The sequence below is a fragment of the Talpa occidentalis genome, unplaced genomic scaffold, assembly GCF_014898055.3.
Source record: "Talpa occidentalis isolate TD23 unplaced genomic scaffold, MPIMG_talOcc4v2.1 talOcc4.6, whole genome shotgun sequence".
Classification (NCBI taxonomy): Eukaryota; Metazoa; Chordata; class Mammalia; order Eulipotyphla; family Talpidae; genus Talpa; species Talpa occidentalis.
Window position 1 is genome coordinate 42,501,722 of NW_023604972.1, and position 27,358 is coordinate 42,529,079.

Genomic DNA, 27,358 nt, shown 5'->3' on the forward strand with positions numbered 1-27,358 from the left:
GGATTCCTTGGATGTCTTTCTCTTGTCTTATTGCCCTGGCTAGGACTTCCAGTATTATATTGAAAAGCAGTGGTGAGAGTGGACATCCTTGTCTTGTTCCAGATCTTAATGGAATTGCTTTCAGCTTTTCACCATTGAGAATGATGCTGGCTGTTGGCTTGTCATAGATGGCCTTTATGATGTTGAGGTATGTTCCTTGTATCCCAAGAATTTCAAGGGATTTTATCATGAATGGGTGTTGCACTTTGTCGAAAGCTTTCTCAGCATCTATTGATATTATCATATGGTTTTTATATTTCTTTTTGTTGATGTGTTGGATAACGTTGATTGATTTTCGGATGTTAAACCATCCTTGTGCCCTGGAATGAATCCTACTTGGTCGTGGTGAATTATCTTATGGATACATTGTTGGATTCTGATGGCTAAAATTTTATTGAGGATTTTTGCATCAGTGTTCATTAGGGAGATTGGCCTGTAGTTTTCCTTTTTAGTGTTGTCCTTGTTCGGTTTTGGTATTAGTGTAATGTTGGCTTCATAGAACGTGTTTGGTATTGTCCCTTCCTTCTCAATTTTTTGGAAGAGTTTGTGAAGGATAGGCACTAATTCGTCTCTGAATGTTTGGTAGAATTCATTTGTAAATCCATCAGGTCCTGGGCTTTTGTTTTTGGGGAGGTTTTTGATTACCATTTCAATTTCGCTAATTGTAATTGGTCTGTTTAGGTGTTCTATTTCTTCTTTATCTAGCTTTGGGTGATTGTAGAGTTGTAGGAATTTGTCCATCTCCTCTAGATTATTAAACTTATTTCCATATAACTGTTCATAGTAGTTACTGATTATTCTTTTGATTTCTGCTGTGTCCGTTGTGATTTCTCCTCTTTCATTGATGATCCTGTTTATTTGTGCTTTCTCCCTTTTTTCCTTTGTGAGCCTGGCTAGGGGTTTGTCTATTTTATTGATTTTTTTCAAAGAACCAGCTCTTGGTTTCATTGATCTTTTGGATTGTTTTTTTAGTTTTTCATTTATTTCTGCTTTGGTTTTTATTATTTCTTTTCTTCTACTGGTTTTGGGTTTTTTTTTTTTTTTTATTTATTTATTCATTTATTTGTTTGTTTGTTTTGTTTATACAAGCACTGGGTACAGTCAGAAGCGCGGGAGGGTGAGAGAATTCACCAGAGCCAGAGCGGGGAGCAGAGCAGGCAGAAGGACCGAAGGACACTGCTGAGGGGAGCAGCGGCGGCAGGAGAGGTCTTGTGGGACCCTCCTCAGGTGGCCGGGAGCAGCTCGAACCGGCGCCGCAGAGGCCGCGGGCAGCTTCGCAACCCAGTGCTCAACCGCTGCGCCACCAGGGAGGCCCTATTTTGGGGTTTTTTTTGTTGTTCTTTTTCTAGATCTTTGAGCTTCGAGATTAGGTTGTTTCTTTGAGTTCTTTCTTGTTTCTTGATGTGAGCTTCTATTGCTACATATTTTCCTCTTATTACTGCTTTTGCTGCATCCCATACATTTAGGATATTGGTGTCCTCCTTGTCGTTCAATTCAAAAAATTTTTTAATTTCTTCTTTCATCTCCTCATTAGTCCAGTGGTCTTCCAGTAGTGTGGTTTTTAATCTCCATGAGGTAGGAAAGTTCCTTGCCTTCTTTTTATGGTTTAGTTCTAGTTTGATGCCTTCATGGTCAGAAAAGATGGTTGGTATGATTTCAATCTTGGTGTATCTGTTGATGTTTGTCTTGTGCCCCAGTATGTGATCGATCCTGGAGAATGATCCGTGTGCGCTTGAGAAAAATGTGTACTCCGTTTTTTTGGGGTTTAGTGTTCTATAGATGTCTGTTAAGCCCAATTGCTCTAGGTCCTTATTTAGAGCTTTGGTTTCTTTACTTATTTATTGTCTTGTTGATCTATCCATTGTTGATAGTGGTGTGTTGAAGTCTCCCACTACGTATGTGTTTTCTCTGATGTCTGTTTTCAGAGAAGACAACAGTTGTCTGATATATTTTGGTGCTCCTTCGTTTGGTGAGTATATGTTAATGAGTGTTATTTCTTCTTGAAGTATTGTCCCCTTGATCATAATGTAGTGACCATTGGGGTCTCTTTTTATTTTTTTGAGTTTGAAATCTGTTTTATCTGATATAAGTATAGCTGTTCCTGCTTTCTTTTTTGGCCCATTTGCTTGTAGGATTGTTTTCCATCCTTTGACTTTGAGCCTATTTTTATCTTTTGTAGCTAAATGTGTTTCCTGGAGACAGCAAAAGGTTGGGTTTTGTTTCTTAATCCAGGCTGCAACTCTGTGTCTTTTTATTGAAGAGTTTAGTCCATTTACATTTAGAGTTAATATTGATATGTTAACATCTGTATTTGCCATTGTGTTTGTCTTTCCTTTGATTTTATTTATTTATTCTTTTAATAACTTTTTTTTTTTTTTTGGCCTTCTTTCATTGTTATTCGTCCCTCTGAGGTTCTGGCTTTAGGACTCCTTGTAGTATTTTTGGAGTGGGGTTTAGTTGCAATGAAATTCCGGAGTTTCTGTTTGTCTGGGAAGGTCCATATTCTTTCTTCAAAGAGGAAGGAGAGCTTTGCGGGATAGAGTATTCTTGGTTGGCATCTGTTTTCTTGGAGTCTGTTGACTATGTCCCTCCACTCTCTCCTTGCCCGTAGTGTTTCTTCGGAGAAGTCTGATGTCAGCCTGATTGGCTTTCCTTTGAATGTTATCTGTTTCTTCCCTCTTGCCAGCTTCATTATTTTTTCCTTGTCCTGGATTCTTGGGAGCTTTACTATTATGTGTCTTGCTGTATTTTTTCTTTCGTCGTGGAAGTTTGGTGTTCTTCTTGCTTCTTGTATATCAATTTTCAGCTCCTTCTTCACATTTGGGAAGTTCTCTTCAATTATCTCTTTGAATATTTTCTCTGTTCCTACTTCTCTCTCCTCTCCTTCTGGTATTCCTATAACTCTTACATTTCCTTTCCTCATGGAGTCAGATAGTTCCCGAAGTCTTTCTTCATTCTTTTTCCTTCGTACTTCTCTTTCCTTTTCTGTTTTAGTTCTTTTTATTTCTGTGTCTTCAAGAGCACTTATTCGTTCTTCCATTTCATCAATTCTGCTTTCATTGCTTTTCCCAGAATTCTTTAGTTCTTCCACTAATTCTTTGATCTCCTGCATTTCTTTTACTTCCCTCTTTAGGGACTCAATTTCATTCTTCTGATCGTTGATTATTTTTCCCTTATCATTGTTTTCCTTTATGACTTTTGTCAGTTTTTTAATCACGGCAATTTTAAATTCTCTTTCTGGAAGGCTCAGAAGTTCTTCCAAGTTACTGTCGTTGCAATCTGGGGGCTGGTTTTCTTTTTGTGGTGTGCTTTTTCTCTGGAGAGTTGCTAGGTTGCGTGTGGTTCTTCTCCTCCCTACTGTCTGTTTTCTAATTTGCCGTATGCGTTGGGACACTGTGTTGTTGGGACTGGCCGGCATCTTGGGTGGGCTTCTCTTCTCCCCTCTGGTTCCTCCTGGAGTCATCTGTCAGTTTCAAGCAGTCTTTATTGGAGAAAGATCCCTGTCCTAAAATGTCGATGTGGGGACACACTCCCCTGTGTGCCTGGTCTGCCCCGGCGGTGGGTTCCTGCTCCCCCTCTGGGCTTGGACTGCAGGCCAGAGGGGGTCTGGCGTGGGCGAACTTCCCCCGCTCACCTCTGGCTCCTGAGGAAGCCTTCTGCAGGTAGTCTTTACTGAAGAAATGTCCCTGTTCTAAAATGGTGATGTGGGACACACTCCCTGCGCGTCCGGTGTCAGGCACACTCTTCTGCGTGCCTGGTCTGCCCTGGCTGTGGGTGCTCGCTCTCCCTGTGGGCTCAGACTACTTGTTCGGAAGGGGCCGGGTGTGGGCTAACTCCCCAGCTGGCCACTAGTTCCTTCAGGAGCTTGTGCTGTCTACAAGTCGCTAGGTGGCGCCAAAGATCTCTCCTAGAGCCCTTGGGGAGCTGATTTTCCACGCCGTGGGACAGGGAGCAAAGCGGGGATGGTAGGGTACACCTCAACGGCTTTGGGGTGCTGTGTCTGCCTTGTGCCCCACCGTCGTGGGGAACCCACGCCCCTAATTTCGTGCCCCGGGTCTCAGTTCCAAAGCCCTCAGTTCCAGGACGCGGGCTGTAGCCCAGTTCAGTGGCGCGGGAAGGGCGCCTTTTGCACCGCTCCCGTGCCTGGGCGCCTGGTTCCTGCTTACTCAGGGAGGGACCTTCACCTCAGTGGGTCTAATGCATTTTGGAAGACTGGCTATCTTTTGCTTTTTAAATGTTGACAAAAAATACAGGAATTCTAAAAAACATTGTGGGAGTCAAGTTTCCACAGTTTGCTCTGAGGTACTTTTCTAAGCCAAGTCTAAGTAAGAGGTTGGGATTGGTATACCTGATTAGCATTTCTGTTTTGATATATTTAATAACTGTTAATAAAGCCATAGTGTGACATTTAAAGAGCTGAGAGAGAATCAACAACTCTAGTGTCCATTCAGAAGGGCAAATGAATTTGTGCATAAGGCAAATTAATGTTAATATATAATATTAATACAATATTGTTTTATGATTTAAATATTTCCAGAGTCACTTTGTGAAGCACTATTTGGAGGAACTAAATTTTGAAAAGCCCAAGAGTTTGAGTTTTCTTCAAAGTTATTTGTACAATGACTAATATTTCTAAAATTACATTTAACATTGGTTTATAAAAGTAAATATTAGGTGAAGCCACTTAGGCTTAAACTTGACATTTGGTACTGAAAAGCTGGTAGACACAACTTAGTGGAAATCACATTGACTCTGAGTTGGAAGGACTGAGTCTTAACGTAGATTTGTCATGCATTAGCTTTGAAATGTCTATCAAATTACTTAATTTTCCCATGCGTATGCATTCCAACTGTAAAATAAGGTGGCTGACTAAGAAAACAGAGGTTCTGCAACCCTGTTCAGATCTCTCAAGAACCTCAGCCCTTTTTTTTATTTTTGTGAATGAAATACATAAAACTGATTTTTTTTTTTTTTTTAGTAAAACCAACTTCAAGTCAAAAATTTAGGAATCCTGTGCCCCAATATTTTTCTCTGTCTCTAGTCACCTGTCTTTACAATTCATCATTCTTGCCTAATATGATAATGAGTGAAATATTTATAGTTTGAAGAAAACTGAGCTCTTGTTTATTATACATCTACATAGTACAATTAAATTCTAAATATCCTAAGAAAAAGATAACAGAGGGTCCTTCTGTGATTCTATGAATGCTTTAAAAACATTCTAGAGTTCAAATTTCTCCTTCTTATATCCCTCAAAATGTATAGATTATGAATGGACTACTCATGTTTGAAGTCTTATGTGGGAAAGAGGGAGACAGGGTGATTCAGTATTATCCAACACTTTCTTTAAAAATATATACTTGTAAAATCTGGACTCAAAGACCATTGAGAAAAATGTATTTCTACCTATATGCTTGAAATTAATTTCTAATGAAAGTGGGTAGAACCCCTGAGTCAAAAGCTATCAGCTATTCAGGATGTTTTTTTAAGTTCAATTTTTAGATAGCCACTCACGCAATGTCTTTGCAACATCCTGTAATTTTGTTGATTTGCTTTCCTTATCTCAAAATATGGGCAATAAAACCTCTCTATCAGTCTCTTAATGTTTCCCAATGCCTTAAGGTCAGTTAAAATATTGAATGCATTTCATGGTCACAATCAGCTTTTGAAAGAAAACTCATGACCTCTGAATTTTACTATTTACTTTCTAAAGTTTTTCATACAATTACAGGTTTCTTTATGAATATTCACGAAGGCATCCAGAGTTGGCAGTTCCAGTGATTTTAAGAGTGGATACAATATATCAAAATTTATTAGGAAAATGCTGTAAATTAGAAAATCCTCTGGGATGCTACAGTCATGGGGTAAATTCTTATTTTTTAAAACTGTTATTCATAAATGATTGCAAACATAGGAAAATACCAATATGTTAGTAGTGCCATACTTTTGTAAGATAATTATGTATATAGTCTTGTTAACTCTAAGCATTATACAAGAAATGTAAATTTCATTGAAGCCAAAGGTATCCCTGGGCCAATCACTGTCTTATAGATCCTACACTTCATGAAAACTTTTCTGTACAATCTTCTTTTTAAAGTGAGGGTATGCTTAGCAGTAGCATGAAAGCACAGACTAAGGGAGTGGGAAGGTTGACTGTGCCCACCAAACAGTCCTGGAAACTGCCCTTATTCAGGTCAGAAGCCACATTGTTCACAAGAAGCAGCTTTGATTGTGCATTTGGCATGAAAAGAGTTGGTGGCCTCACAAATCTCTGACCAGATGATCAGTTATCAGTGGCTTACCAGGAGTCAGCTGGTTCTGGTTTTTCTTATTCTAATCAGTGGTCTGCATATTTACAGAGAGTTGGGGGGTAGAGTGAAGGGCGAAGGCAACTCTTGTCCTGTATGGGCTGAATCAAGTATACTAGCACCTTTCTGTTCTGAGAGAGAAGGATACATGAAGGTGATGCATATCTCTATACATTGGCACTTTCATAACATCATCGATGGGCCTCCACAATAATCAACATGATAATAACACCTTACAGGAACATGAAGAATTTACAAGGCAGTTTTGCAACCAGACTTATTTGATCCTCATGCCAGTCTGATAATAAAGATAATGGCAGAATTACTAACTACATTTTATAGATGAGAGTATTGAGTTTCTGATGGTTCAAGTGACTTGCCCAATATCACACAGGCAATCAGGTCAGGATTAAAGGTTGAACCCAGGTAAATAGCTTATGAAACTAGTATAATTTTCAATGTAACAAACACTGCTTATTATGATCAGGTCAACTGGAGCTGACTAGTTAGGACCATAACCAGTGCTCTTACTAAAGCGTCCAGCCGGAGCGGTCCACCGGAATTTTATTTGCATGGTTAAGAACTCTTTGAATTTACACTTATCTCTGAGAACTCTTTTTGATGCCCTTTAATGGCTCTTTATGGAGTGCTTTAATATCTATTCCGGAGAGGTACATATTTTTATTAAACCATGACTTCTTAATACGTATCTAAATTTCTATATTTATAGCTATATCTCTATGCTGTTTATATCAAAAAGCTTTTTAGAAATAACAAATACACACATGTACACTTTGAGCAATTAAACTTCTATCTGCAAACTACTTTTATAGATCTCTTTTATGTTTGATGAATGATTTGCCTTATGCTTGTAAAATATGCCATTTGAACTCACAAATGAGTTTATTATCAGGGGAAACTGAACATCAGTCTTGTGGGCCCACTCTTTTTCTCCACAAAGTACATGGCCACTCCTGTTTTAGCAAAACATGATTTTCAAGATTTACAAACACACTAAGTAAATAAAACTCTGGATTTAGGAAAACAGTTACATTGAACTATTATAGAAGATGGTTTTACAATCTGCAAGATATATTGTTGCAATGATAGGTAAACACTGATAAATACTTATTTTTCAGAAGGAGATGTTCCAAAGAGTGGTTCGTGAAAGCCATGAGCGTATAAAAAGTCACTGTGATTTACATAAGAAATTAGGAGATGGTAACTTCCATGACAGGTATGCTTCCAGTTATTGTCCAGATTTATGCTTTTTAGTGATTTTTTTTAAATGCCTGATGCCGAGATTTGCTGAGAGTCTTCATCCAACTTTAAAATCTCAGAGACCAAGGGAAAGAAGTCCTAAAATAACCTGGGTATCTTTGTTTAGGTAAGAGAGGTGTCTACATAAATTTGGGTGTTTATCTGTTGCCTGTCAGAACAGTTTCCAGATTCTCACCTCTGTCCAGAAGTAGGAGAGCCAATCAGGTACTTGCTGCTCTTCCACCATTTCATTGAGGCTGTCTCCCTCACAGCTGAACGCTAAGTAGTGGGCTTTGCCTGTGGTTTTGAATAAGACTGCAAAAGATATCTAATCTACGTCCTTTGTCAGTTTCAAGTCAGTTCTAGATGGCAAATTTTGTATTGTCACCATTGAGAGGAGAGAGAAATGATGATCTTAGTTATTTGCCAAAGGGAATGATGTCGTTTTTGTGGAGTGCGGGGTTCTTGGGTTCACTCTGGGAAAGGTATCACCAGAGCTCCCAGTTCAGCGGCACATGGTGAGTTCCCCAGGCACGTTTCTCCATGTGACAGAGACGTTAGTCATTTTTAAAGAACAGGTTTATTAGGGAAAGGGAAAGGGAAAGGGAAAGGGACAGGTTTGCTGAGAGAGGCCTGCATGGTCACAGGTGGGCGGCCTTGAGGAGAGCTGCCTCCGCTGAGGGAGGTCAGTGAAGAGACATCCCGGCATGGTACAGGTCATGGGCAGGCAGGTGGCTGCTGCCCTGCAGAGGGAGAGAGCTGGTGAAAAGAGAAACCTGCATAGTTGTTACAGGGCAGCCCTTATACAAAACGGGTTGCCTGACTGTGGGTCCTCACACGCGCGCTTAAAAGGACTTAACAATACTCTAGGCTGCTTAACTCCACCCTCAGGTCCAAGCCACCTTCCCTTTGGGGGTGACGGGATTTGTCTTTCCCAATGTCTTGATGGATTTGGTCTGGAGTGCGGGTAGAGTCCACAAAGCCTGCATGGAATTAGCTCAGGACATCCTTTCCCCCTAACATAGTCACAGGTGGGCATTGGGAGTGCTGCCCGTGCCTGTGCAGAGACTGCAGGATATAGTCCTTTTCTCTTAGGGAGGGCTCACTCCTCCGTGGAGTGGCCTGCTTGTTGCCGATGTTGGGTAACAGGGAAAACTAGAAAGGGACCAGAGAGTCCAGGGTGGGCCCAATCTCCGTATCTTTACCCTTAGGCCTGTGCTCCACTCCCTATAGCAGTCTGATCCTGCTTGGGTCTCCTGCCTTGTGATAAGGTGCTGGTGCCTAAGAGTCACGACCTCTACAGCTGGGTTAATGGTCATGTTATTCCCCTCGACCCCCATCTCCTTGTGTGAGTCAGGTTTTAGTCTTGTGAGGCCTCATTTCTGGTTTTTCTATTCTTGTCCTCCATCAGGAACATATACAACTCCTGTGTGCAGACAATGGTAAATCCACAGCATTTCAAAAAAAAAAAAAAGCCAATTTTCAGTGATCTTTAAGATCTTACTGTAGTAGTCTATTTAGGAGCAGAATATTGAGGAAAATTTCAGTTTGATATAGTTATAATATTGAGCTTAACTTAAATGTACAGTATAATGAATCCAGAAAAAATATTCTTGCTTTAGAGAAGTATTTCTTTTATGTTGTATACAGTTGTGAATGTCTAATTTGAGAATTAGATCTGTGGTTCTCAAATGTTAGCATGTTTCTGAATTAGCTGCAGCACTTGTTAAAACACAGCCCTACCACTAGAGCTTCTGACTGAGTAAATCTGAGGTGGGGCCTGAGAATCTGCATTTCTGACAAGTGCCTAAGAATGTTGTTACTGCTGATCCAGGGGTCACACTTTGAGAATCACTAGATTAGACTATTGCACTGAAAGATAGATTCTTTCCTCAGCTCCATTATTATGTAAATACAATAATTGATTCTGAATTTTTGTTAGCCACATGTCCATTTCTGTAGTTTTTCTCCTTAAAATCTCTCTGTCTCTATCCCTAAATTCTCAACACCTCTCTGCTAGTTTGAGCCATCACCATCTCTCACCTGAATTACTGAAATGGCGTTCAAATGTTTCTTTTCACTTTGCCTCTTGCCCACTTCCAATCCATTCTTTACACAGCAACATTTATCTCAAAAACAACAGAAATCTGATACTGCTGCTAAACTTTCTTCCTTGTCCTCTTTCTAATCTCCAACCCCTCCCCCCAATCAAGGAAACAAAATCACACCCAATGGCTTCCCAAATATATTCCTCCCACTTTCACCCCTTAACTTTGCTCATTTTTAGTTATTGTCACATATCATTTCTTCCTGGAATGACCTCCCTAGGATGGGATTAGATGCCATCCTATGTGCACCTACAGCCTTGGTGCTCCCTCATGCCATCTAGTGTCTATCTCCCTCACTAGTGTGTGAGCCCCTTGAGAACACGATCTGTTCGCTGATCATTATTGCCATAGCTTCCATCCCTGCACATTGCGAATGACCCAGAAAAGCTTTAATGCCCCGTACATACCCTTATTTCAGAAGCTGTTCATTCTAAATCTGATTCTGTGGCCATCCATATTAGTTCTTATATTGATAGTATCCTTTTAAGTAGGGAAAAGATAAATCAAAGTGGAGCAATGTGTGAGGTGGGGAGAGAATTCCAGATATACTGAATAAGTTATTGGGTCATTGGAACAAAGATGAAAAAATAGAATTAAACTCAATATAATATAATGCCTTGTTCATCCTAAATCAGAGACAACATCAGATATTGAGGAAACTGTAGAATTCTTCATTTGGGGCACAGAGTCATTGCCAGGAATAAGAGGGTTTATTTTTTCAGTCTCATAGTACTTTATACAAAGAAGTTCCCACAACTACCTGCTGAAGAGTTGGTTATGTTCACAAAGAATATGGCAGCTGCTGCCACCAAGTGTTGCCCACTGAGTGATGGACAACAATTTATCTGCATGGAGGATGCGGTAAGCAAATCTGGGGCTTCATATTTGCCTGTTGGGTTTCTAATCTCTAACTTCTCTTAATCAATCTTATGTCAGTGGACACATCTATGAACTGTCAATAGTGCCTGGTAATTCTGTCCCTAGGAGACATTCTTTCAGGTCAGCTCATTCCAATCATATTTAATTAACAGGAAGGCTAAGACCGACTTTCTTAACATTGGGGATGCCAGATTCAGCAAGCATTTTCCTGGGTTATATCCCAGGTCTATTTTGGGTTTTCAAACCAACAGAAGTGATTTTTCAGAAACGACAAAGATAATGATGTAATGATGATTTTAAGTGAACTCATTATAACCAAGTCCACAGTGTTAAATTCATTAGACAGAACAACCAGTGTATTCGTTACAATGAGCAATGTCTTCCACATGGCAAGAATAATTGGGTCAGGGCCTCCCGGGTGGCGCAGCGGTTGAGCATTGGGTTGCGAAGCTGCCTGCAGCCTCTGCAGCGCCGGTTCGATCCCTGGCTGCTCCCCGGCCACCGGAGGAGGGTCCCACATGGCGCGCAGACCTCTCCTGCTGCCCGCTGCTCCCCTCAGCAGTGTACTTCGGTCCTTCTGCCTGCTCTGCTCCCCGCTCTGGCTCTGGTGAATTCTCTCACCCTCCCGCGCTTCTGACTGTACCCAGTGCTTGTATAAATAAATAAATAAATCTAAAAAAAAAAAAAAAGAATAATTGGGTCAGTTAACTAGATTACACTTTTTCCTGAATCAAAATATTTGGAAAGTTGAATTCAGATACAGGCATTTGTGCAAATTGAATTAGAGGAAGGGCAGGGGTGGTTTTAGGGGATATTTCTTCCAGGCTATAGTGACACATGATAAATTGTTTTCTTTCCTCACAATGGAGGAATCTGTATATGAAGTCTCTAGGTCTCTCTCAACACTGATGAGTTCTTGTTTGATGACAACTTTCTCTACCCTAATTGGCAAAATAGGTCTTTTATGCTTAGTTGGTATTTCCTTTGATAGCATATACATATTTGATTGCAAATTTAAGAGATTTATTGTTTAGCCCAGCCCTCCATTTGCTTTATTATAAACTTTATTGTTTAGTCACACCTTCATTGGGGAAGTCTTTTGATTAGACATATCCCTAAAGACTTGTTATTAGGTGATCTCGTTGGTTACTTCCAAAATGGAAAAATTTACACATTAAATGTTGATGCTTACCGGCTTCAATTATTTCATTCCCACATATACAAGTGACAGGTCACTTATGGTCTTATAAAGGACAAGCGTGCAGAGAGCATCAGGATAAATATCAGGTATCACTTTGGGACTAAGGAAAGGTGACAATTTTTGAAAGAATCTGAAAATGACAGAGATAACTATGGTAGCATCCAAGGATTTTTTCATTATTTGTTTATTTTTATATTCAATTAACAAATATTTGGAACATCTACTGGAACATCTACCTCGTGCCAAGTTTGTGCTGTTATAGATGCCCAGTTAGAAAAAATAGAAACAAACTGGAGTTAAGCTATTGAAATAAGGGTGCCAATCATCAGTTTTATATCTGAGTCATATTAGCAATAATTTTAACTTAAGGCTTTGGTCAAGCCTTAAACTTAAGACTTGATTTGAAGTTAATGGCACACAGAAAACTGCCTAAAGTTTTTAAACTGAACTAAGGAGGAACCTGCAGCTGGGTGAGGTCTGAGTGAACTCAACTTGAGAATGATGGAAGAACAAAGATAAGGCTGGGTACCAGGCTGCACCAGGCATTCTATTTCTTTTCCCCAACAGTAAAATACAGGTGGAAGTTCCAGAATCTAGAAATTAAAAATACTTCAATATAATCTTTTTTTTAATTAATTAATTATTTTTTTTAAATTAATAAATTTTATTTTTATATTCCCCATACAATTCCAATATAATCTTATTAGCTATGGATTACAAAAAATGGCCACACAATTAATGGCTCTTATTTTAATCCTCTCCGGAGAAAGGCAAAGTTAATTCTTGGAGCTTTATGCAGAAGACATGAGGCTGAGCCCATCAACACGGGTGTGGGACACTGCTGTGATGACTCGTATGCCTTCAGGTCGCCGTGCTTTGATGAGCTGCCAGTTGATGGAACTTACGTTTCTCCATCTTTATCCTGTGACCAAGTTATCAGTCTTAAAAAGGACTTATGCAACATGCAGCAGAAGGAGATCCAAATGGAAAAACAAAAGTAAGAATCTTTTTTTACTTTGTTTTTTTATTGCTAATAAAGGAGTAGGTAGACTGAACTGTACACTGGGCAAAGTCTAAGTATTGTATAGCAAATGGAGAACCTAAATGTTGTGTTAAAGGTCCCAGGTATGGATGTTTCTGGCTAACTTATTTGGAAGAGTAATAATAAGACTAATATCAGATTGGTATGTTCGCGTCCTATGTTGGGTGGACATTTTTATAGGCAGTAGAGGACCATGAAGGGGGAGGTGAGGAGAGGAGAGAAGTAGAAAGGAGAGGTGAGGGGAGAGGAGGTGAGGAGTGTGGAGGCCTCAAGAGGCCCAGATTTGGAACCACAGAATGTTTATGGTGGAAAGTGAGACAATTTCCTGGTCTGAGGCTATCAAAATGAGGAGATACCAGCAGACTTTCTATGTGTGACAGCAATAACTAGGGAGAGGGGATGTTCGAGTTTGGTGACATGTACTTCAGTGAGCTGTGGCTTTTAAAAGAGGATGGAAAGATATTGGAAACCGTAAACGGGAACTAGGTGGCAAGGGAATGGTGTTCAAGCAAAATAGCCCTATCTTTAGAGGTCTTCAGGAAAGCTGTGTCCTCTGGGAGCCTCATGTTTCATTTAGAACGAAAATGAGGTTGTGGATAGAGGAAAGTTTTCTGGTGAGAAAGGCTCAAATTACATAGGAGACAAGGAATGGGTTAGGGAGAGCAAAGAGAGCAAGAGAGGGGTTAGATGAGGGATGGAGAATATCAGTATGAAGATACATGATCTGGCACTTAGACTTCTGACTGTGACTGAAGTGGCTGAGGCGTGATGGCCTTGACATTGGAAGTAGCACATGTAGCACTTATAACCTCACAGCAGCTGGTTTTGCCTTTGGTTACGGTGAGCAATCTACGATCAAAGTGGTTAACATTTTCCCCAGTTCTTCCTATCCCACCCACATAGGAGGTTTGGATAGAACACTTATTATCAGTTTTAGAAAAGAGACTACGTGTTTATTGCTGCAGCAAAGAAATGTCTTTTTTTGTGGCATCCAGCGGATACCTCTTCAGTACCACTCTACTCCTGGATGTAGAGCTAAGGCATTCTCCCTTGGAATGAATTCCTCTGTTGATGGATGTGCTGTTACAGTTCCCAGAGGGAGTTGACCAAAGGTGACTGCTTCCAAGAAAAACCAAATGAAATTCCAGTTTCCTGAGCCAGCAGAATGCATTGAAAGCCCTAAACTCCTGAGAATGGGACAGTTCTTTTATTGTGACCTCCTCTCTATCCACTCCCTATCCTTCTCACATGCTGCTAACCCTCTCCGCAGAGAAAGCAGAGCCTGATCCCCATTGTTCCTTCTGTTAGGGGGAAAGGATGTCCTGTGCTATTCCCATACAGGCTTTGTGGGCTCCACCCCCACTCCAGACCAAAGCCATCAGGACATTGGGAAAGACAAATCCCATCACCACCAAAGGGAGGGTGGCTGGGACCTGAGGGTGGAGTTAAGCAGCCAGGTTGGGTATAAAAACCAAACACGTGGGCCTTGGGGGTCGCTTGCCTCCTGGCCTCACGGCTCCTGGCTTGCAGCCAGCTCTTAGGTTAATAAAAGGTTTATTTACAAGGGAAGGGCAAATGAGGAAATGTACAGCTCAGGGAAAAAAATGGGAGACAAAGTTTTAAATGCGTCCTACCTGATCCGCTGATCTGGAATCCCAAATGGCACTCTGAGAGCTGGCCGCGAGCCAGGAGCTGTGAAGCCAGGAGGCGAGCGACAGAGCGAGCGACCCTCAAGGTCCACGTGTTTTGTTTTTATACCCAACCTGGCTGCTTAACTCCACCCTCAGGTCCCAGCCACCTTCCCTTTGGTGGTGATGGGATTTGTCTTTCCCAATGTCCTGATGGCTTTGGTCTGGAGTGGGGGTGGAGTCCACAAAGCCTATATGGGATTAACACAGGACATCCTTTCCCCCCAACACTTCTCCCCCAAGATCATTTGAAGTGAAAGCTTATTTCTGATTAGTTTATTTATTTATTTATTTAAAAATATTTATTTATTTATTTATTTATATAAGCACTGGGTACAGCCAGAAGTGCGGGAGGGTGAGAGAATTCACCAGAGCCAGAGCGGGGAACAGAACAGGCAGACTGACGAAACACACTGCTGAGGGGAGCAATGGGCGCGGCAGGAGAGGTCTGCGCGCCATGTGGGACCCTCTGGGCGGCCGGGGATAGAACCGAGGCTGCACGCAGCTTCGCAGCCCAGCGCTCAACCGCTGCGCCACCAGGGGATGTCCCCTGATTAGTTTATTTATACTAAGACTTGCTCTTGTAGGGTCTAAATATGATTAGTCCAACAATACTATCTTGTAGGGTGAGGCAGTTTTTGCCTTGAGAATGAACACATTCTTGTGCTCAGCAAGCAAAATGTTGTTACTTGTTCAGTTTTATCACAGTACTTGCAATTTATAAGCCACCTGAGCTTTGAACTTCTTTCTTCATTTCTTAAGGTGAGATGACAAACTATCCTTTGAAACTTTCCAATACAAACCAATGATCATTGTAATATTTAGCTATTCTTTCCATAGGCCAAGCTTGCTATAAAGCTCTAAGGGGAAAGAAGTTCTTTTTGCTTATAGAGAACAGGTTTTACTTTCTCTTGAGAAAGTTCTCTGGGCAAAGACAGGTACTACTTTATATATGTCATCTCACCAAATCCTTACCACAAAAATATGAGGTTGATAATAGTATTATCCCATTTTAATTATGCGGAAACTGAGGCTGAGCAGGTTAACAAACTTAGCACAAGATGATGCAACACATGATGCAATGAGGTAGCTATGTTGTTGACCTGGAATTTACAACCAACTTTTCTGACTCCAACTTTTCTGACTTATGTGTAATTACCGACACCTAGCTCTTGGTGTGCCCTCATCTCGGGGCGATAATACTGGTAATAACTTTTAAAACATGGAAGTTTTCATACAAGAGTGAGATAATAGAACATGTAAAATAATAGGAAGCATTCCTGTCCAGTGAATTCACTGTGTTCTCTGCATGAATTAAATGGTAGCACAGACACAGTGAGTGTAGAGATTTCTGGAACATTCATGAGGATCTAACTGTGGATCAAAGGTGAGTCTAGAAAATGCCCTCTGACTTCTTGGGATAGTAGCAAGGGCTCTCAGCGTGATTTTCATTTCTAAATAGTTTTGGCTGCCCATTAAATCATAAATCCACAAAAGGATGAAAAGAAGGGATGGGGCTCCTAGGGTAGAGGGGAAAGGAAAAATTCAGCAAGCAGTAAAGAGAAAGTAGAAGTTGAGGTCATGAAATAAAGTGAAAAAGAATTAGAAGTTCAGATTAAAGGAATTTAAAATACAATGAAGAAAAATATTGACTTGAAATGTTAAGAGTTAGGATAGTATATAAAGGCTAGAATGAACTTTAAGTAAAATAGTAGATAAATTTAATGTAAATAAAAAGACTGATACCATAGAAATGAAAAACTGAAAACAAGTAGATGGTATTGAGGACTAAACATAGCATTTAAGAATTTAAAAGGTAGATTAAAACTTTTAAACTAAAAGATAGGGTTGGGGGGATTTTTTTTTTTTTTTTAATAAAAGCAGTTTGATTGGGAGGTCGGTGGGAGGAGGGAGGAAGAGACAGAAGTAAATCCACTGTAGCAGATCACAAACGTGATTTATCTGTTGTTGGGGGACAGGGGTACAGGATTGGAGTGCACAGTGTCCCCAACTGTAGAAATGACAGCTTTTATAGCTGCGGTGCCCAGGAGAGTTTACATAATACCCTGATACCCTAGCTCTGAATATTATTCCACCACTTTCTGTTTACCCTGAGCAATAAGAGCCCTTCTCCTTATTTAAATAAGCAGTTGCTAGCTGAGCTTCTGGTAACTCAACAGCCTTGATTGGCTGCCCTCTATTGATCTCTCTGGGGAAGTGCATTTGGAAATGAGTTTGCCCAGCAGGGAAAAGCAACAGCCGCATCCTTCAGTGAGTGGGGTAAAAGATTTATTTTACTTGTGTTTGTTGAGTTGTGTAAGCTCTTTGTAGATCTTTAATATCAGTCCCTTATCTGTTGGATGGTGTGCAGATATTTACTCCCATACAGTAGGATGTCTCTTCTTTCGATTACTATCTCTCTTGCTGTACAGAGCTTTTTAGTTTGATGCAGTTCTCCTTTGTTTTCCTTGCCTCTGGAGATGAATCCTTAAAATGTTTCTGAGGTTTATCTCATGGAGTGTTTTGCCTATGTCAGGACTTACATTCAAGTCTTTTATCCATTTTGAGTTGATTTTTGTGTATAGTAGGAGACCGTGTAGTCTAGTTTCATTATTTTGCAATGGCAGTCCAGTTTTCCCAATACCATTTATTGAAGAGGCTTTCCTTGTTCCTGTGGCATTTTCTTTGCTCATTTGTCATAGATATGTGTGGTTTTATTTCTGGGCTTTCCATTTGATTCCATTGGTCTGTGTGTCTGATTTTGTTCCAATACCATGCCTGAAGTCTGGGAGTGTAATACCTCACTCTTTCCCTTTATAATCAGGAGAACTTTCACTATTTAGGGTTTGAGAAATTCAAAAATTCTTCCATTTCTTTGAATATCTTATCATTGGATTTTTGAACTCTGAATCAGATAGGAAAATAAAGATTTTTCCATGTCTTTGTAGTTGACTTCTAGAGATTTTCTCTCTCCCTGTGGTAAAATATTCTTTTGAGGACTCAGGTGCTTTTGTTGTGTTCTTCCATCTCCCCACTTGTAGCTTTCTAAGGTGTTGTGTATTCAAGTGTTCTAAGGTGCGGTACTTCCAATTTTCCAGTAGGTGGCACTGTATGTCAGTCTGAAGAAATTTGTAACTGCCTGCTCTGGCTTGGAGGTGGGGTAAGATGGCATTCAAAAAAGATAAACACATGCAATTTGCAGCAACATGGATGGCACTGGAAGGGATCATGCTCAGCGAAATAAGCCAAAAAGAAAAAGAAAAATACCGGATGGTCTCACTCATAGCAGGAATCTAGAAAACTTAAATAAGGGACCAGGAAAATGAATATAAGAAAGTGAAAATCAAAATCAACAAAAAACTATGAACCAGAGACACTTTTTGGGGGTGGGGGGCGGGAGGGGAAGGATTGGGGTCAGAATGGGGCGTTTGCAATTGTATGGGGGAATATAAAAATAAAATTTAATATTTAAAAAAAAAAAAAAAAAAAAAGATGGTCTCCATCATCACAGTGAAACTGGCCTTTACAGCAGTACCACAGGCCTGTCTTTATAGTCTACAGGCCAGGCTTTCAGTGCTGCTTTACAGTATCAGCTCCAGTTCCAAAGGGCTTGGGGGCAGTGCAGCGCCTTTATGAGTGTTGTCTTCCTCACTGGGGATGCTGTGCAGCTGGCTCATGGTAGCACTTCTGAATCTATCTCCCCACAGTTAGGAGTAATCTTCCACACTAAGCAGCTCTCCCCTCTCTCTGAGCCTGCCCTATTAGAGGAGCAAGGGCTTGAATTAAGGTTTCAGCCTGGGGCTGTCTCCAGGCACCTTCTTTACTGACCTTTTGTTGAACGGAGGTGAATTTCTGCAGTATCTTTTGTCCTTGTAACATCGGTCTCCAAAGTCCAGAGGTGCTCTAGTTTGCCCCAAGTTGCAGAATCCGCAGAGTCTAGTGCTCCTCTGGACTACTTTATCATCCTGGGAGTGAGGGAGTAAAGTGGCATTTTTTCAGGTGAGATCAACTTTAGGTTTACTTGGAAGATTGGATATGTGTATAATAGTTGGCAAGAAACAATAATGCTTACAATATTCTATTTATTTTTAAAATACTGATTTATTCTACTATTAAAGTAATTCATAATATTACAGAAAATGTAGAAAATACAGAAGAGCTAGAACTATACTCCCACAATCACCCTCTATCATTTTATGATTCTAATTCTGAATAATGCAAATTTTGCACATTCATGCTACTACTTGCTTACACAAAGTTTCAGTTGCAGCAATTATCCCCAGGAAACCTCAGGGAGGAGCTTATGAAACTCTCTTCACCTCACCCACCCCCCAAGAATTCTCCAGGCATGCACTCCCTGGCAACACTCCAGTGCCACAGCGGATGCCCTCCTGCTACCACTATCTCCCGCTCAACTGCAGACTATGCAGCATTCCTTGAAATGACACAGCTTCTCTCTGCTTTGTTATGAGAAGAAAATAATATCCTCCCACAACTCCCAGGATTAAATACATTCAGAAGGTGTCCCAGCAGTGCAGCTTGTACCTTAAAATGGTTTGCAATTCTTTAATGAAAATACTCCTAAGTACTTTCTCAAAGAGCATTGTGACTCAGAAATGAATCCAATGGACGCTCAGTTGGACAGCAGCAGATTACCCCTGTCTTCCACTGACCAAGCCTTTCTTACTGAGTGGAAGTCTGGGAGCCTGACATCTAGTCTCAGGATGAGTTTTCAGAAGCAGTTCCCAAACATCTGGGAGGCTCTCCTCACTGCTTTGCTATATATGCCCAGATATTTTAGCCCCAAGGAGTTTGAAACCACTGTTATATACGTCAAATGGAGATGACACACAGCCTTTCTAAGGAGGTACCAGAAAGAATCACATGGGATAACCTAAGTAAATTATCAGCACTTGCTTGGAACATAGTATCATTATAATCTAAAGATACAGGCTATTGCCATTATTTTCATTATAGTTTGAAAAAAATATAATGCATGCATTTTTGTCACTAATTATTCTTTAAAACAAGATGTAAATGGCTCTGTAATATTTCACAACGTGAGTACCAAAAAGACTTTTACAATTCTGTATTGTTGGACATGAAGATAGCTTTTAATTTCTGACTATCATGAATTGTCAAAATGAGTATTTTTGCACACAACTCTTGTTCCTTATCTGATTTTTTTTCTAGCTTTCTGGGACATGAATTTTTTTTAACATGAATTTAGTTAAAATGGTATAGCTTCTTTTGGCTTTGTCTTGCAAGAACTCAGACTTTGCTCTCCAAGCCAGCCTCTTCATTGAGGTATTACCAGTTTCTGAAAAGAAATCATTGACTTGTGCATCCCTATTAGTTTTAGTTATTGCTGCAGTTTTGTCTGTCTCAAGATAGGGGGGAAGGCGTGATGGTGGTGGGTGTGGTAGGAGTGGGAGACAGTGGAGTTAGAAGGGAACTTCACAAAGTCTGTCCAGTGGTTACCGTTAAGCCGGATGTCTCATTTTAGTGTTCAGACTGGGTTGGCAGAACACGGTCATGTGGATGTTTTTGTAAGATCTGTGGGCACCACTTGAGTAGGCTCGTCCTTGGGGGCTACAAAGAGCAGAGTTTCCCACATCCCCATTCCTCACTTATCTCTCCAATTTGTACTTCATGTCTACCTTCACTGTAGGTGGGTGACTTTGCTCATGACTGCCTGGTCTGAACTAGTGCCACATACAAGTTGGGCTCTTCAATGTTGGTGATAACAGGGCAGCAGGGTAAGGGGCATCTCAATCTAGGACCAAGGTGTCAGTGAGACGCCTGGCTGTAGCCACCTGCCTGCATTGAGACAGCTGGGAAAGCAATGGGCATGTCACCAGAGCAAAATGAAACTGACAACAGTATGCCTGATTCTGTTTGGCTGGTTGCTTTTCTGCATCCTCTCGAGCTGATGGCAACAGGCACAAACTGAGCCCAACACTGAGGCAGCCCTTTCCAGGCAAACAGGGCAGCGAGGGGCGGAGCGGCTCGCTTTGTAACATGAGTACTTTGCCTCTTGGCACGCAAAGTTTAAAACAATAGAGTTTAAAACAGTATCTGAAATAGTTGCTGGATGTTTTGTTTAGTTTTTCATTGAAATAACTAAGAGCTTTGGGATATATTTTCTTTTATGTCTATTCAAGGCATAAGTAAGGCTACTAGGCATTATCAATATAAATTTGAAAATGAAGACTAAGCAAAGGTTTTGGGGAAGAGTAAAATATCATAAATATGCATTTTCTTCATGCCTTTGTGTGTGTGGTTACACCTCTTTGATCTAAAACAGTTTATAATAAAGATCTTCCTCTAACCATCAACACTGAAGAGTTGGAATACTATTCTTAAACAGACAGAAACCGGGCTACAATTTTAAATATTCAAGTGTTTGTAACACTGTGTTTATATAGTTTTGGGGTAAATGTTCTGTGAGGGAAATCTGAGATGCCTTTCAAGCCATTGAAGTTTCAGATTATTTTATTGGTTTTATCTTTAATAATACATCTGGGACCTCTAACTTTCAGCTGTGTTATACTTGTCATATTTATTTGGAAATTACTTGTTTAGAATAAACTCTGTTCATAACAAAATGTTACAGACAAAACTATTTAGTTCAGTATATAACCTATTTAACATCCAGTGCAATGAAAATAGTAGAACAAATGTTTACACTGGTACCAGTTACATAGATATCATTAAGTTTAATGTAATAATTATATTGAAAGAGTGTTGTTTTGCCAGCAAGTACAGGGCAGGTTCTCTACCTATTGGGGTGGTGGGGGAAGGCTGGCAGGTCTTCCAACTCCCAGGGAATCTTTATGCTTTCTTTTTGGGCTCTTTCTGGCATTGTCTTGTGTAGCAGTGGGAAGGCCACAGGGCAGGATCTTTATGATGGAGCAGACAGGGGTAAAGGAGGAATCTTGAGCCCTTGGTGGATTTTTCAGGCTTTTATTGGGATTTTACCAGGTACATGGCAGGTAGGGGTGTGGGGTGGGGGTGGGGGCCGGGAGGCTGGCAGGCCACCCAGCCCCCAGCGAGCCTTTTCTCTTCCTGGGCTCGCCAGCGTTCTCATGGCCTATGCTTCTCTGCTGGGGCTGCTCTTTCACTTGTTCTTCTTCTCTCTTTTGCTCTGTTGTTCCGCTGGCGTCCCCGTGATGCCGCCTTTATAAGCCCAATCTCTCAGCCCAGGTGTACCCATCTATGTATGCCCACACCCTACTCCAGGTGCCCGCCATCGGGCATGCATTCAGGACCGCAGGGTTCCATCATTAATCCTAATGGCAGAGGGCAGAAAAGCCTGATACTTTACTTACTCTACATCTTGTGGCCTTGCCTCTCTGTAGTCCTCGTCTTCTCGTAGCCGTCCCCCGCTGTAGCTGTTCTTGTCTGTGAGTGACACTGCCCTTATATGCTCAGCCTCCAGGCATGCTTACACACGCCCACACCATGCTCCAGATGTCCACGTTCAGGCCTGCGTGACTGGGCCCACGCTCCCAAGTGCTTTCTGCATTCAAGGCGGCAGGTGATAGCCACAGAGGCCAATGGTATAAAAACCTGACCACTTCACTTACCCTACAGGTGTACTTGAAGAAGCATGCAGAATAAAACATGAAAAATGAGTACGGAGTCGTGAAAACATCAGGGAACTTTCAGGGCTTTTATACTTACGAGTGGGAGGGGAGAAAAGGCCTAAATTAGTAAGGTGGGTTTGCAAACTTGCTTGTATTTTTTGCTGCTCATTCCTGATTCAGGCTCCTCAGCAACCTTGTGAAGCAGAGACCACATGCTACCGAGATGCAATTCCAATCAATTGTTGTGGATTTTACTCACCTGGTGGAGAGGTGCTGCGAAGCAGAGAAAAGTGAAATGTGTTTCCAAAAAGAGGTATTCCTATTTCCTGTGTCCTCTCTTAGCACTGCTAGGATTTACTAAGATAAAAAATAGTAATAGAGGATTATTACAAGAAAATCCCTTTTTCTACCCCTATCATGAACTCAGACGTTGTAGGTAATAGTGTCTGAACAGAGGAATGCAAGTGTGGTTAAAAATAAAACAGAAGCAGCCTTCATCGTCAAACAGGCTGGGTCTGGTTAAGACTGGGGTTAAGTTTGCCAGTGGCTCTGGGAAATGTTTTCACAGGTAACAATTTTCATGAATGCATTAATTACCATCAGTGGCTCCTTTCTACCTATTCAGCTAACTTGTACATGTGCTTATGTGAAAAGTAATTTATCTCTAGTTTAGTCATTGGGAGGCAAACAACAGGCCTCAGATTAAATCTGCTTCACCTTCTGTTTATGTAAATAAAGTTTTATTGGCTCTCTGCCATACACATTTATTTACATGCTGTCTCAGTCTGCTTTCTCTGGCTACAACACTGGAATTGAATGCAGCAGTTGCAGGATTGAGCAGTTGTGACAGAGACTGCAAAGCCCCAAATATTTACTATTTGGCTGTTCACAGAAGTTTGCTAACTCCCAGACTAGCTGCTAAACAACAGAAAATAATCACCTATATACAGCCTATTTATTTCTTTAAAACCTTTTGACTTTTTGCAAAGCTTTCAGAAAACATGCTTCAGCCTGTGTACAACCCTATATCCACACAAGCACTTCTGCTAAGGAGGCTGTGCTTGTGAATCCCCAGGGGAATTTTCTTGCCAGGGTTTTGTTCCTGAGCATGAATACTACTTGCACAGCTTTTCATCATAGCATTATTGGAGTTGTCTTCAGTGCCTGAATCTCTTCAGCGTGGAGATGGGAATGGAGTCAGTAAATGTGTCAGGGCTGGAGTTTATTGAGGACAGCATGGCTCAGAGCTGGCTCCTTACTATTCCTTCCATAGAAGGAATAAAATGAGAAACCCAGTCATACAGAGCAAATTTGGATCATCCAAAGAAGAGGCATCTCACTTATCAAAATAACAACATGAATTGTGAACATTGGTAGGGTCAAAGAGAAATTTCTGTTCACAGAAATTCTCTCTTCTATGTTAATGAAGAATAATAATTATGGCCTAAGATATTTATTTATCAACCAATGGGATATGAGTATAGAAAAGTTTAACGTGAACTAGCAGAAATTTGGACAGTCTGAAATTATGGCTTGAAAATAACATAAGGCATTTAATATAAAAATAAGTAAAGTTCTCTCAGCAATCCCTTCCAGGTCTACCCATGTTACAAATGGCATGACTTAAATCTTTTTTGATCACTGAGTAATATTCTATTGTGTGTATATGCCACATCTTCTTGATCCAGCCATCTGTTTTGGAACATTTGGGTTGCTTCCATATCTTGGCTATTGTGAAGAGTGCTTCCATAAACATAGGAGTGCAGGTTTTTGTGTTCCTTGGATAGGTTCCTAGGAGTGGAATCTCTAAATCATAAGTCAGAAAGAAAGAGATAAAAATTGGATGGTTTCATTTATGTATGGATTATAAGAAACTGAACAGAGGGTCAGTGCAAAGACAAAGCTTGCATGTTGACCATAGATCTGAGGCACACAGCAGGGGAGGGAAAGGGGCGGGGGTCAAAACAGGGGAGGGAAAAGCATAAGGGATTGTGGTGATGGATCATGGGTGCTATGGTGTTGGGAGAACTACAAGGACTATAACTGAGGGGAGAAATAAATTACTGTACAGAAATGAACAATGACGTAAGAAAATAAATTTAATGAAAAAGTGAAGTTTTGCTTTTAAAATGTGATATAACATAAGTTCATTTGAGAACTTGATCTGCTGGTTAGGTCATCTATACAGTCATGTGCAGACTACCTGTATGGTGATGGTGCCATCCTGGCGATGCTGCAGCTAGCTTAATGTCACAGGGTTCTACCCCAGCAGCATCACACATCTCAGATCTACCATATCTCTTGGTAGATCATTTTCTCTTGCACTTGATTAAACTTGTGTTGTTTTGTTAATCATGACCCCTCAGTATATAAAATTCACTGCTATTGTTACTATAGGAGGTCACATGAGGTAATTGACCTGGATATTGGCAAGTTGGTATGTTCAGAGAGTAACTAGAATGGAATAAAAGGATTGAAAACCATGACACAAGGGACAGAGACAGACAGACTGGTGACTTAAAGATGGAAGCCATAGGATGGGTGATGTCACAATCCACTAAGCAAGTTTATAGGAAATCAAAGTGTAGCTAATTTGGTCTCAGTGTAAAGGAAATCTTTTATTTTTCTTTTCTCTGCTTTTGGCATTCCATCATGAGTTTTTTTTTTTTTTTAAAGATTTATTTATTTATACATACAAGAGCCGGGGTACAGGCCAGAAATACAGAGTGGGGTGAGAGGATTCACCAGAGACAGAGAGGGGAACAGAACAGGCAGATTGACTGAAATACACTGCTGAGGGGAGCAGCAGGCGAGACAGGATAGGTCTGCTGTGCCATGTGGGTTCCTCCCTGGCTGGCCGGAGATTGAATTTGTGCTGCAGAGGCTGCAAATTGCTTCATAGTGCGGTGCTTAACCCCTTGCACCACCAACATAATAAAATCTTTCTTGGGTCTTACCTGAGGATGTGGAGTAAACATTCCTTCTTATTTCATGAAGCACATTTCTTACTATTATAATAGTGTTCTTGATACCTTCCTTCTACCTTAAGGACACTGTTTTCCCCCACATTTATTATAACATATTAGAAAGTTGCCAAGGGATTACTTAATAAATGAGGTTAAGTCTATGGGAAAATTTCCCATACACATAGATTTTACCAAGGAAGAAAGATACCTTACATTCCAGAAGTATTAAAAAAAAAAAAAAAGATTCCAGTCTCATTAGATAGGTTAGTTACAGTACTGTTTGAGGATAGGAGGAAGGACTAAATTAATAGACTTCTCAGCATTTCTTTGGGGCTCTTAGGAGAGCAAGACATCTACCCCTGTGTGTGTGTGTGTGCGTGTGTGTGTGTACATACCTTAGCTGCAGAGTTGTACAGTTCTAGCCCCACTTACCTAAAGAAGTTTTCACTTTTACCTACTTGAGTTTTCACAAATAATTTTTATTTGAATGAAGACAATACAAGTAAAAATTAGGGAAAATGACTGAAATTCATGTAGAATTCTGTAGCAGTATAAGTGAAGGGGGTGGAGATACTCTTCTATATTAGAGCTTATCTTGAGTTTATGAACCTGATTATGTAATGATTAGCTACAACAGTTTTAAAATTCAAGGAGACATTGCTGTCGATGGCTCATTTTTTAATCCTGTGGCAGAGAATCTCACATACTTTATGAGAAGGAAGAAATTATTTATTTATTTCAATTCTGGGATCCTGAAAGTGGGAGAAGCTCTGCAGTTAATTAAGTCCTTAAACTAAAGAATTAGTCCTATGGGAAATTCTGGGAGTTGGAACATTAGAGCCATCTCAGGCATACCACAGGAAAATCTTGAGGATTTACTATAGCTGTTGAGTGTTTTTCCTTATTTATCTTTCTCACAGATATACTTTGCTTTTTCTCCTAGGAGTCCAAACTGATTGAAAAATGCCAATCTCTCTTGGGAGGCTAAATGATCACAGAAAATGTCAATATTGGATTTTTGCTGAAATCCTCATCTTATTTTTCAAGAATTTTGAAACACATGTCTAACACTGAAAATAAGAATCAACAAAATGTTTCAGCTTCTCACAATATTACTCAAGAACACCAGTAGAGAAATTTTATTGTAACCCTTAAACAACTCATTTCATTTCCATTTTCTTCCCCACCCCCACCTACAAACTTTCTCCTTTTCAGAAGCAACAACAAAAGCTTTACAAAAACCTCAGGTTGATGGAATGGGCTTCCATGTCTAGCTGGGAACTGGCTGTGGGTTTCCACAGTGAAAAAGGCACTGAGTGCTCCTTTTCTTTATATTGTACTGACAATTATTATTGATGAACTGAATAAAATGTGCTTTATGATAAACAACTTCACACAGTTTTTCCTTTAATCTTTGCCCTAAATATGTGATTGACCTTGGAACTATGGGGTTCCAATATAGTTATCTTAATTTGAGCTTTCAGTGATGATTTGTAAGTCTTCCCTTTGGAAGTCCTGGAATAAATGATACAATGAATTTATCATTTGGATTTATTTTTCTATTTTCAGATTTTTTTTGTGTAATGAGATACTTAAAAACAGGCAATAATATCTTAATACTAAATAATTTTGATTAGAGAAATCTGGCCAACATGTAATTCTTATTGAAATGCTCTTTACTTGATTTTAGGTTTTCCTAATTTCAGTGATTTCAACACATACATACATACATTTCAACATACATACATTTCAACACATACATACATACATTTCAACACATACATACATACACACAACACATACATACATACATTTCTATACATTAGATTTTTTAAAAATTTAAATTGAATACAGATTTCTTTTCAGTTTATAGATCCAAACCAAAATTCTAGAAAAAACAACAACAAAACACTACAATATCTAAAAAATTCCATGTCTAAGAAAATTCCAGATTGTTTCATTCATATGTGAAATATAGAGAAACAAAACAAAGCGTCAAAAAAAAAAAAAGCAAATCCTCAAAATCTGACTGCAAAATTGAGAATGCTAGAAGGGAGCAGGAAGGTGGAAAGGAAAATGAGGAGGGAGTCCAATGGACTGTTTGAAGGTGAGGGGGCTATGGGGTAGTGGTGTGGAAACATACATTTAAAGAGGTTGAGCCTATACCTCTGAATCACATACAGTGTTGTAAATTAATATTAATAGATTTAAATAATAATAAAAATAAAAATTTTAAATGTAAAATAAAAATAAATACCAAATTACATCTTAATTAAAT

The 27,358-nt window shown here is 40.1% G+C and overlaps 1 protein-coding gene across 1 annotated transcript in view; it reads left to right on the top strand.

The window, feature by feature from the left end:
* Positions 1–26,359, top strand: part of LOC119261028 (alpha-fetoprotein-like) — a 50,877-nt gene extending 24,518 nt beyond the window's left edge. The window contains exons 9-14 of the mRNA XM_037530231.2: positions 5,771–5,903; positions 7,487–7,584; positions 10,438–10,576; positions 12,566–12,792; positions 22,295–22,427; positions 26,024–26,359. Of these exons, the coding sequence (XP_037386128.1) occupies positions 5,771–5,903; positions 7,487–7,584; positions 10,438–10,576; positions 12,566–12,792; positions 22,295–22,427; positions 26,024–26,068 (775 nt within the window). The 3' untranslated portion in view covers positions 26,069–26,359. The remainder of the gene's footprint in view (positions 1–5,770; positions 5,904–7,486; positions 7,585–10,437; positions 10,577–12,565; positions 12,793–22,294; positions 22,428–26,023) is intronic.
* The last annotated feature ends 999 nt before the right edge of the window (positions 26,360–27,358 follow it).